At 34.0% G+C, this 12811-nt stretch overlaps 2 protein-coding genes across 2 annotated transcripts; both read right to left on the minus strand.

Moving 5' to 3' along the window:
- Positions 1-3013: 3013 nt before the first annotated feature.
- Positions 3014-10268, minus strand: LOC130012929 (zinc finger protein 239-like). The gene is made up of 3 exons (XM_056101099.1): positions 10259-10268; positions 5303-6284; positions 3014-3020 (listed from the first exon to the last, which is right to left on the minus strand). Exons 1-3 carry the CDS (start codon positions 10266-10268, stop codon positions 3014-3016), a joined length of 999 nt encoding a protein of 332 aa, XP_055957074.1.
- A 1333-nt stretch (positions 10269-11601) lies between these two features.
- On the minus strand, positions 11602-12436 carry LOC126818001 (zinc finger protein 233-like). Its single transcript, XM_056100525.1, has 2 exons — positions 12020-12436; positions 11602-11936 (listed from the first exon to the last, which is right to left on the minus strand). The coding sequence occupies exons 1-2, from the start codon at positions 12369-12371 to the stop codon at positions 11668-11670; spliced, it is 621 nt and encodes a 206-aa protein (XP_055956500.1). The 5' UTR covers positions 12372-12436; the 3' UTR covers positions 11602-11667.
- Between the last annotated feature and the right edge of the window lie 375 nt (positions 12437-12811).

Here is a 12811-nt window from a genome sequence, read left to right on the forward strand (position 1 = left end):
ATGACAATATTCATCTACATCATCAGTTTTCTTTTCTTTAACATGACAATATCCAACTATATCATCAGCTTTCTCTTCGTTAACATGGCAATATTCATCTACATCATCAGTTTTCTCATCTTTAACATGTATTTTATTGTGTTTTTCTAAATCATCATATTGTTTAAAAACCTCATCACATACAACACACTGATGAAATGTTTTAACATCACCAGTTTCCTGTAATATATAAAAGTTATAACATCAGTGTGTCGGACTCTGTCTTAGTACAGTGGACTCTGTCACATCCGATCTCTGATCACTCCGGATTGCTGTGCCATCCGGTATGATTTTCATGTCCCGATTTATTTCCTTATTACTTCAGCCAAAAAATCGCTGGTAAATCCGAATTCTGTATGTTCCGGATTCCGAAATCAATCAGCCGTCCTGTCACATAATTTCCATTGAATCGACACCGTACAATTATCGTTGAGATTAAAACTCAATGGGTGTGAAGTCAGAAAAGATTAACAAGTAATCACCAATCAATTATCGGTGAGATTAAAACTGTGTTGATTACTTTGATCGGTAAAGCAGTGAACCCGAGTTGTTTTAAGGGAGTGGACAAGATCTACCTGCCAGTCAATTGGTCGGCCAATCGCAAAACTTGGATGACAGGTGCCGTTTACTTGGATTGGCTTGAAAAGCTGGACATAGAACGACAGATTATAAATGACAATTAACTGAAGACGGGGACGATGAAGAATATACATTAACGACAGACTTGACCTATTCAAAATTCCTACGCATGCTCAACGACATTAAACACTTCGCACAGATTAAGGACGAAAAGATGATCGCAACAATTCATTTGTTAGAAGATGTTTTGCCCAGGACTCCGCCTTACGATATGCTTCCGGTAATCTTAACTAAGCAAACTACTTTAAACGATTACATGCATTGATATTTATAAATATATTGTAGTCTACGCATGCATTGATATTACATGTAAACTATTTATGAATATATTGTACGCATGCATTGTTATTGTTAATTATTTAATATAATAAAATTTTGAAAGTACAGAAAAGTTTATCATTTATAAAGGGAATAGCATTCTGGTGATTCGAAGCTACAATATAAAAATACTTCCGGTTTTCGAAGTTACAGTATTTTCGGTTTTGGAGAAAACTCGGTATTCCGAAACGCTGTGTGATCCGAATTATTGTAACGATCGCGCACGATGTTGGATGTGACAGAGTCCACTGTATCTTGTTATTCGAGTCTAAATAGTCAATAGGGTTTTCGGGTCAAAGTTTCAAATGACAGAAAAAAATTTTTTTAAAAATATAAAATGCTACCCATTTTTTTTATTTCATCAAAAAATTCTAATTAGATCCAAAGTTATGGGATTTTAAAATTCGAGATCGACATCAATAATGTTATCAAAATGCTCTATACCAGTCAATGCGTGCCATGGCACCAAAATAAGTGCTTTTCAGTCATATCTGAGTGACGTCATAAGCGGTATTTTCCCATCGGAATCACTAGTAACAATTTTAAAACTCAAATCTGCATGTTATAGTCCGCTAAGATTTATTAATATGGTAATAATTTGAATGATAATATGTCAAATATTTATAATCTGGATGACACCAAAAAAAAAGTAGGTTATATTTAGTCGAAATTTAGAAAATTTCAGTCAGCAAATCAGATAAATCCTGTTTTCTACGGCTGTAATTGTCGGATTTTGGGGTATCACAAAAATGTCATCCATCGTTTGATTGGTTCTATATAGAAATCCCCCGGAAACTAAGGTGCAGAATAACCAATGAAGTGAGCCGTAACAATGGAAAATCCCAGGCCCAGGGACGTCAGAGCGGTATTTTCCTTGGGAGCTTCTCCTGCAAATTACCGATAATTTCGCTTACATTTCGATAATTTTTTAGTCTGAATCTTTGCAGATATTTAGATTGATATTACAATACAATTGCTAGTAATACATTTACATAAAATAGTAATTCAGAAACGTAGATTGAAGTGGGCTATATTTCAGTCGCTGGCTGTCCGATTTCATGCTAAAGTCATGTGACCTTAAACCCCTATAGTCAACAAAGAAAATGGAGTGGAACGGATAAACTTATCTCTAATGGGAACCTAAAGGGTCGGTAAAATGAAAAGTTATTGATCAATTGGGCTGAGGTCATGGCTATCCCCCCTTGAACATCCCCTAGAAATTTCAAGTCTCTACGACCACGGGAACTCGTAGAAAGGTGCGAAAGGTGATATATGGCAAGATGAACATTACAAACAAAATTCTAAACGAAACAGTAATACTCGCCATTATTTAGTTTGTAAAGTTCTGCTACAGTCAATGGTTGGTTGCCTAATAAGTTGTCCTTTCGTGGGGTTCAGTCTGTTTCAACAAATAAGGGAAAATAACGAAGATAAAAACATGGCTTTGTTAGTTTCAAAGGTCATTTCCGGTAGAGAACGGCTTACAAGTTGTATATTAAATATAGTCATGGATCTATCCAACGCCAACAACACACAAGCGACTACTTTAAGTAGGTGGAAAAGGTGATTTTGAGATTATGATTATACATATGTTATTATTAGCTTTTCATGTAGATCTCATCATTCTTCTCACAAAACTTTTTACAGATTCAAAATCGGATGAAAATTTTTTTTTTATTGAGGTTCAAAGTTGCGATTTTTGACTTTTCGCGGAAGAAAGGTTTTTCAACACTTTCAAAAGGTCATTTTTGGTGTTTTTTGCGATGCCATATTTCATTTCATATCAAAACTATCTACAATGTAGATGTAAATTCATGAAATACAACTTCAAGGCTACTTATGTTTCGATTTTCACATTTTTGTAACAATTACACCGAATTCCACAGGAACTGGAAAATACCTAAGTTTTCCCAAAAATTCCATTTTCTCAGAGCGATTTTGGTCAATTTTTTCATCAAAAATGGTCTTGTGCATGTTATATCTGAAATATTGAACCTGGTTGTTATGCATTTTAAAATCAGTATCTATCAAGTAAGATTAACAGAAAAAAAATAGTAAAAATATCTATATGCCTTCTCTCAAGGGCTGGATATGTGTTCAATTTTGAACAATTGCCTATTTTTGGGGCATTTTGGTGACCTTAGTAAAATAAGAAGGAATGGAGATAGGGAAGTGAAATTATGGGAATATGTCAAAAAGTTTGTGAATTTTTAAAATTACATATTTCCAATCTGCCATATATTATCGATTTTGGTTGTCATAGAAACCAAAATGGAAAAAATGCAATTTTTGACCATTTTCAACGCTATTTACCATAACCCAAAAGGTGATCACCACTTTTAAAAATAAGCATTTTAAAATATTTGAAACCCATGTAATATCAAATGATATGGATTGTATAAGTTTGAGCAAAATATTAAGGAGTTTGAGTGGTTACCATAGCAACCACATTTATTTTTTTTCCGAAAACCATTATTTTCCAATAATCATGACATCAATATTGATAACTGTATTATTTTAAAAACAGAAGCTATTGGATAAGATTTTAAAAAATAAATAAAATCAGAATATTTATATGTCTTCTCCCAAGAGCTGGAAAGGAGTTCCCGTTCTAACTTGAAGAACATTCTGCAGCAGCTAACTGTCTAATTTGGACATTATTAAGACATAATTATAAATAAAATATGAAGGAATTAAGATCTTGCAGAGAAATTAATCAGATTGGGTAATATTAGGATAAATTGATCTCCTCGTTCACCTCAATTTCCCAATCTTCCATTATACACTGGCAATAGAGAAGACATGCCGGGGAGGTAATTGGATTTAATTTAATCCTTACTAGGACAGGCCAACCATTCTTCCTACATACCGCCTCCAAAACCGGTCTTTGTGCAGCTCTAATCTGACTATCCAAAGGGAGCCACCCTCCTAAATTGAATGATTCTACCATCTGCTCCGGGGTCCTACCATGAACCATCCGGCATAACGCCTTAACGGCCTGAGACTGCCTAGAAATATTGTCCGGGTTGAGGCTAGTGTCTTGAGTCATATACCGGAGCATGTGATATTCAAAACCCTAGGCAACCTATTAAGGGGCAGGATTGATTCTACCCTGAAGATGCAGGAGGAGGCAAATTATTGGACTGCAGATTTACCAAAGAGTTTTCTAGGATTGGAGGAACAGCTACCCCTCTCATCACCGTGTGGACCCTAGACAGAGACCTATGCCCTCTACCCCTCTCATCACCGTGTGGACCCTAGGCAGAGACCTATGCCCTCTACCCCTCTCCTCACAGTGTGGACACTAGGCAGAGACCTATGCCCTCTACCCCAGTGCCGGTACAGGGTTGACAATTGCCAGTGATTATTTCCAAAACTATTGTCCATAATTGTTTCTGTAAAAAATAAAATAATCCAACACCATGGATCTGCCTTGTAGAAGCTGAATTTCCGTTGAATTTATCAAGAACATCCAGACACATTCTGATGAATGATAAATCCTCATTATATTCAATTCATACTTTACGATTTTAAATCATGTTTTAAATCATCATCATATTACTATAATTCAATTCTTACTTTACGATTTGAAACCATGTCCCAAATATGCCCTTTAAGTTTTAACTCCGTTCCTTTAAAACTTTATATCAGAGTAGTGGCTGAAGCCATTTTAAATCTTTTTGGATCCAGTAGATATCCTAATACCTTGGTATATTCTATGCAATTATTGAAAGCTCATGCTAATGTAATAAATCTTTTTGGTTCCAGTAAATATCCCAATACCTTGGTGTATTCTATGTAATTATTGAAAGCTCATGCTAATGTAATAAATCTTTTTGGTTCCAGTAAATATCCCAATACCTTGGTATATTCTTTCTAACCATTTAAAACTCATGCTAATGTAATAAATCTTCTTTCCCTAATCATAATTGTTGTAATGAACCCGTAAAACTTTAAAGTGTGGCTTTGATTACTATTTTTATTCCGATGTGGTTCCCTTTGTCAGACGAAAAACCAAGTAAAAGATCCCTTGGCAGTTGGAATTCGATATAGTGCTGCAAAATTTCCCTCATAGCACACTGTATGGCATATACCCTTCTTCAGCTCAGTTCGGAGCAGAACAGTAGGACGTTAAACCCCCATTTCATTTTATTGATTACTCTTTCATTTAATTTTATTGATTACTCCATTTCATTTTATTGATTACTCTTTTTTTATTTTAGTTCAAGGTTTTAAACAGTAGGATGTAAAACCACATTTCATTTCATTTACATTTTATTGATTACTCTTTTTTAATTTAACAAACATCACATCTAAAAGATTTTTTTCCCCAGTATGAATTCTAATGTCTGACTGTAGATTACCATTAGTGGTGAATGATTTACTACAAACATTACATTTATAAGGTTTTTCACCTGTATGAACCCTCATGTGTGTTCGTAATTTAGTACTGGTAGTTAAAAATTTTCTACAAACATCGCATTTAAATTGTTTCTCGCCTGTATGACTTTTCATGTGTAAATTTAGATTGCCTTTCTGTATAAATGTTTTATTACAAATATCACATTTATAAGGTTTTTCCCCTGTGTGGGTTCTCAAATGACCCCTTAGAGTTCCAATCTGACTAAATGATTTACAACAAACATCGCATGTATATGGTTTTTCACCTGTATGAATTCTCATATGCCTCTGTAGAGTACTTCTTAAGGTGAATGATTTACTACAAACATCACATTTATAAGGTTTTTCACCTGTATGAATTCTCATGTGTTTCTTTAGATGACTACTATCAGAAAATGATTTACTACAAATATCACATTTATAAGGTTTGTCACCTGTATGAATTCTCATGTGAGTCTGTAGATTACTACTAGTAGTAAATGATTTACTACAAACATCACATTTATAAGGTTTTTCACCAGTATGCATTGTCATGTGTTTCTTTAGAGAACTACTATCAGAAAATGATTTACTACAAACATCACATTTATAAGGTTTTTCACCAGTATGAATTCTCATGTGTGTTTTTAGATGACCTTTCTGACTAAATGATTTACTACAAACATCACATTTATAAGGTTTTTCTCCTGTTTGCCCTTGCTGACTAACATGTATTTCACAGTGTTTTTCTAAATCAGTGTAAGATTTAAATTCTTCATCACACAAATTACACTGATAAACAGTTTCAACATTATCAGTTTTCTCTTCTTTAACATGACAATATTCATCTACATCATCAGTTTTCTGTTCTTTAACATGGCAATATCCATCTTCATCATCAGTTTTCTCTTCTTTAACATGACAATATTTATCTACATCATCAGTTTTCTTTTCTTTAACATGACAATATCCATCTACATCATCAGCTTTCTCTTCGTTAACATGGCAATATTCATCTACATCATCAGTTTTCTCATCTTTAACATGTATTTTATTGTGTTTTTCTAAATCATCATATTGTTTAAAAACCTCATCACATACAACACACTGATGAAATGTTTTAACATCACCAGTTTCCTGTAATATATAAAAGTTATAACATCAGTGTGTCGGACTCTGTCTTAGTACAGTGGACTCTGTCACATCCGATCTCTGATCACTCCGGATTGCTGTGCCATCCGGTATGATTTTCATGTCCCGATTTATTTCCTTATTACTTCAGCCAAAAAATCGCTGGTAAATCCGAATTCTGTATGTTCCGGATTCCGAAATCAATCAGCCGTCCTGTCACATAATTTCCATTGAATCGACACCGTACAATTATCGTTGAGATTAAAACTCAATGGGTGTGAAGTCAGAAAAGATTAACAAGTAATCACCAATCAATTATCGGTGAGATTAAAACTGTGTTGATTACTTTGATCGGTAAAGCAGTGAACCCGAGTTGTTTTAAGGGAGTGGACAAGATCTACCTGCCAGTCAATTGGTCGGCCAATCGCAAAACTTGGATGACAGGTGCCGTTTACTTTGATTGGCTTGAAAAGCTGGACATAGAACGACAGATTATAAATGACAATTAACTGAAGACGGGGACGATGAAGAATATACATTAACGACAGACTTGACCTATTCAAAATTCCTACGCATGCTCAACGACATTAAACACTTCGCACAGATTAAGGACGAAAAGATGATCGCAACAATTCATTTGTTAGAAGATGTTTTGCCCAGGACTCCGCCTTACGATATGCTACCGGTAATCTTAACTAAGCAAACTACTTTAAACGATTACATGCATTGATATTTATAAATATATTGTAGTCTACGCATGCATTGATATTACATGTAAACTATTTATGAATATATTGTACGCATGCATTGTTATTGTTAATTATTAAATATAATAAAATTTTGAAAGTACAGAAAAGTTTATCATTTATAAAGGGAATAGCATTCTGGTGATTCGAAGCTACAATATAAAAATACTTCCGGTTTTCGAAGTTACAGTATTTTCGGTTTTGGAGAAAACTCGGTATTCCGAAACGCTGTGTGATCCGAATTATTGTAACGATCCCGCACGATGTTGGATGTGACAGAGTCCACTGTATCTTGTTATTCGAGTCTAAATAGTCAATAGGGTTTTCGGGTCAAAGTTTCAAATGACAGAAAAAAATTTTTTTAAAAATATAAAATGCTACCCATTTTTTTTATTTCATCAAAAAATTCTAATTAGATCCAAAGTTATGGGATTTTAAAATTCGAGATCGACATCAATAATGTTATCAAAATGCTCTATACCAGTCAATGCGTGCCATGGCACCAAAATAAGTGCTTTTCAGTCATATCTGAGTGACGTCATAAGCGGTATTTTCCCATCGGAATCACTAGTAACAATTTTAAAACTCAAATCTGCATGTTATAGTCCGCTAAGATTTATTAATATGGTAATAATTTGAATGATAATATGTCAAATATTTATAATCTGGATGACACAAAAAAAAAAAGTAGGTTATATTTAGTCGAAATTTAGAAAATTTCAGTCAGCAAATCAGATAAATCCTGTTTTCTACGGCTGTAATTGTCGGATTTTGGGGTATCACAAAAATGTCATCCATCGTTTGATTGGTTCTATATAGAAATCCCCCGGAAACTAAGGTGCAGAATAACCAATGAAGTGAGCCGTAACAATGGAAAATCCCAGGCCCAGGGACGTCAGAGCGGTATTTTCCTTGGGAGCTTCTCCTGCAAATTACCGATAATTTCGCTTACATTTCGATAATTTTTTAGTCTGAATCTTTGCAGATATTTAGATTGATATTACAATACAATTGCTAGTAATACATTTACATAAAATAGTAATTCAGAAACGTAGATTGAAGTGGGCTATATTTCTGCCGCTGGCTGTCCGATTTCATGCTAAAGTCACGTGACCTTAAACCCCTATAGTCAACAAAGAAAATGGAGTGGAACGGATAAACTTATCTCTAATGGGAACCTAAAGGGTCGGTAAAATGGAAAGTTATTGATCAATTGGGCTGAGGTCATGGCTATCCCCCCTTGAACATCCCCTAGAAATTTCAAGTCTCTACGACCACGGAAACTCGTAGAAAGGTGCGAAAGGTGATATATGGCAAGATGAACATTACAAACAAAATTCTAAACGAAACAGTAATACTCGCCATTATTTAGTTTGTAAAGTTCTGCTACAGTCAATGGTTGGTTGCCTAATAAGTTGTCCTTTCGTGGGGTTCAGTCTGTTTCAACAAATAAGGGAAAATAACGAAGATAAAAACATGGCTTTGTTAGTTTCAAAGGTCATTTCCGGTAGAGAACGGCTTACAAGTTGTATATTAAATATAGTCATGGATCTATCCAACGCCAACAACACACAAGCGACTACTTTAAGTAGGTGGAAAAGGTGATTTTGAGATTATGATTATACATATGTTATTATTAGCTTTTCATGTAGATCTCATCATTCTTCTCACAAAACTTTTTACAGATTCAAAATCGGATGAAAATTTTTTTTTTATTGAGGTTCAAAGTTGCGATTTTTGACTTTTCGCGGAAGAAAGGTTTTTCAACACTTTCAAAAGGTCATTTTTGGTGTTTTTTGCGATGCCATATTTCATTTCATATCAAAACTATCAAAAATGTAGATGTAAATTCATGAAATACAACTTCAAGGCTACTTATGTTTCGATTTTCACATTTTTGTAACAATTACACCGAATTCCACAGGAACTGGAAAATACCTAAGTTTTCCCAAAAATTCCATTTTCTCAGAGCGATTTTGGTCAATTTTTTCATCAAAAATGGTCTTGTGCATGTTATATCTGAAATATTGAACCTGGTTGTTATGCATTTTAAAATCAGTATCTATCAAGTAAGATTAACAGAAAAAAAATAGTAAAAATATCTATATGCCTTCTCTCAAGGGCTGGATATGTGTTCAATTTTGAACAATTGCCTATTTTTGGGGCATTTTGGTGACCTTAGTAAAATAAGAAGGAATGGAGATAGGGAAGTGAAATTATGGGAATATGTCAAAAAGTTTGTGAATTTTTAAAATTACATATTTCCAATCTGCCATATATTATCGATTTTGGTTGTCATAGAAACCAAAATGGAAAAAATGCAATTTTTGACCATTTTCAACGCTATTTACCATAACCCAAAAGGTGATCACCACTTTTAAAAATAAGCATTTTAAAATATTTGAAACCCATGTAATATCAAATGATATGGATTGTATAAGTTTGAGCAAAATATTAAGGAGTTTGAGTGGTTACCATAGCAACCACATTTATTTTTTTTCCGAAAACCATTATTTTCCAATAATCATGACATCAATATTGATAACTGTATTATTTTAAAAACAGAAGCTATTGGATAAGATTTTAAAAAATAAATAAAATCAGAATATTTATATGTCTTCTCCCAAGAGCTGGAAAGGAGTTCCCGTTCTAACTTGAAGAACATTCTGCAGCAGCTAACTGTCTAATTTGGACATTATTAAGACATAATTATAAATAAAATATGAAGGAATTAAGATCTTGCAGAGAAATTAATCAGATTGGGTAATATTAGGATAAATTGATCTCCTCGTTCACCTCAATTTCCCAATCTTCCATTATACACTGGCAATAGAGAAGACATGCCGGGGAGGTAATTGGATTTAATTTAATCCTTACTAGGACAGGCCAACCATTCTTCCTACATACCGCCTCCAAAACCGGTCTTTGTGCAGCTCTAATCTGACTATCCAAAGGGAGCCACCCTCCTAAATTGAATGATTCTACCATCTGCTCCGGGGTCCTACCATGAACCATCCGGCCTAACGCCTTAAGGGCCTGAGACTGCCTAGAAATATTGTCCGGGTTGAGGCTAGTGTCTTGAGTCATATACCGGAGCATGTGATATTCAAAACCCTAGGCAACCTATTAAGGGGCAGGATTGATTCTACCCTGAAGATGCAGGTGGAGGCAAATTATTGGACTGCAGATTTACCAAAGAGTTTTCTAGGATTGGAGGAACAGCTACCCCTCTCATCACCGTGTGGACCCTAGACAGAGACCTATGCCCTCTACCCCTCTCATCACCGTGTGGACCCTAGGCAGAGACCTATGCCCTCTACCCCTCTCCTCACAGTGTGGACACTAGGCAGAGACCTATGCCCTCTACCCCAGTGCCGGTACAGGGTTGACAATTGCCAGTGATTATTTCCAAAACTATTGTCCATAATTGTTTCTGTAAAAAATAAAATAATCCAACACCATGGATCTGCCTTGTAGAAGCTGAATTTCCGTTGAATTTATCAAGAACATCCAGACACATTCTGATGAATGATAAATCCTCATTATATTCAATTCATACTTTACGATTTTAAATCATGTTTTAAATCATCATCATATTACTATAATTCAATTCTTACTTTACGATTTGAAACCATGTCCCAAATATGCCCTTTAAGTTTTAACTCCGTTCCTTTAAAACTTTATATCAGAGTAGTGGCTGAAGCCATTTTAAATCTTTTTGGATCCAGTAGATATCCTAATACCTTGGTATATTCTATGCAATTATTGAAAGCTCATGCTAATGTAATAAATCTTTTTGGTTCCAGTAAATATCCCAATACCTTGGTGTATTCTATGTAATTATTGAAAGCTCATGCTAATGTAATAAATCTTTTTGGTTCCAGTAAATATACCAATACCTTGGTATATTCTTTCTAACCATTTAAAACTCATGCTAATGTAATAAATCTTCTTTCCCTAATCATAATTGTTGTAATGAACCCGTAAAACTTTAAAGTGTGGCTTTGATTACTATTTTTATTCCGATGTGGTTCCCTTTGTCAGACGAAAAACCAAGTAAAAGATCCCTTGGCAGTTGGAATTCGATATAGTGCTGCAAAATTTCCCTCATAGCACACTGTATGGCATATACCCTTCTTCAGCTCAGTTCGGAGCAGAACAGTAGGACGTTAAACCCCCATTTCATTTTATTGATTACTCTTTCATTTCATTTTATTGATTACTCTTTTTTATTTTAGTTCAAGGTTTTAAACAGTAGGATGTAAAACCACATTTCATTTCATTTACATTTTATTGATTACTCTTTTTTAATTTAACAAACATCACATCTAAAAGATTTTTTTCCCCAGTCTGAATTCTAATGTGTTTCTGCAGAATACTGCTGTCAGAAAATGATTTACTACAGACATCACATTTAAACGTTTTTTTCTCTAGTATGAATTCTTATGTGTGACTGTAGATTACCATTAGTGGTGAATGATTTACTACAAACATTACATTTATAAGGTTTTTCACCTGTATGAACCCTCATGTGTGTTCGTAATTTAGTACTGGTAGTTAAAAATTTTCTACAAACATCGCATTTAAATTGTTTCTCGCCTGTATGACTTTTCATGTGTAAATTTAGATTGCCTTTCTGTATAAATGTTTTATTACAAATATCACATTTATAAGGTTTTTCCCCTGTGTGGGTTCTCAAATGACCCCTTAGAGTTCCAATCTGACTAAATGATTTACAACAAACATCGCATGTATAAGTTTTTCACCTGTATGAATTCTCATATGCCTCTGTAGAGTACTTCTTAAGGTGAATGATATACTACAAACATCACATTTATAAGGTTTTTCACCTGTATGAATTCTCATGTGTTTCTTTAGATGACTACTATCAGAAAATGATTTACTACAAATATCACATTTATAAGGTTTGTCACCTGTATGAATTCTCCTGTGAGTCTGTAGATTACTACTAGTAGTGAATGATTTACTGCAAACATCACATTTATAAGGTTTTTCACCAGTATGCATTGTCATGTGTTTCTTTAGAGAACTACTATCAGAAAATGATTTACTACAAACATCACATTTATAAGGTTTTTCACCAGTATGAATTCTCATGTGTGTTTTTAGATGACCTTTCTGACTAAATGATTTACTACAAACATCACATTTATAAGGTTTTTCTCCTGTTCGCCCTTGTTCACTAACATGTATTTCACAGTGTTTTTCTAAATCAGTGTAAGATTTAAATTCTTCATCACACAAATTACACTGATAAACAGTTTCAACATTATCAGTTTTCTCTTCTTTAACATGACAATATTCATCTACATCATCAGTTTTCTGTTCTTTAACATGGCAATATCCATCTTCATCATCAGTTTTCTCTTCTTTAACATGACAATATTCATCTACATCATCAGTTTTCTCTTCTTTAATATGACAATATTCATCAACATCATCAGTTTTCTCTTCTTTAATATGACAATATTCACCTACATCATCAGTTTTCTCTTCTTTAACATGACAATATTCATCTACATCATCAGTTTTCCCTT

This window comes from Patella vulgata, chromosome 1 (assembly GCF_932274485.2).
Source record: "Patella vulgata chromosome 1, xgPatVulg1.2, whole genome shotgun sequence".
Taxonomy (NCBI): domain Eukaryota; kingdom Metazoa; phylum Mollusca; class Gastropoda; family Patellidae; genus Patella; species Patella vulgata.

Coding starts and splice junctions, on each gene's coding strand:
- LOC126818001 (XM_056100525.1), bottom strand. CDS start 12,371: ATGAGAATTCATACTGGTGAAAAACCTTATAAATGTGATGTTTGTAGT. Junction 11,937..12,019: donor GCATATGAGAATTCATACAG/GTGAAAAACTTA, acceptor GAACCCACACAG/GGGAAAAACCTTATAAATGT.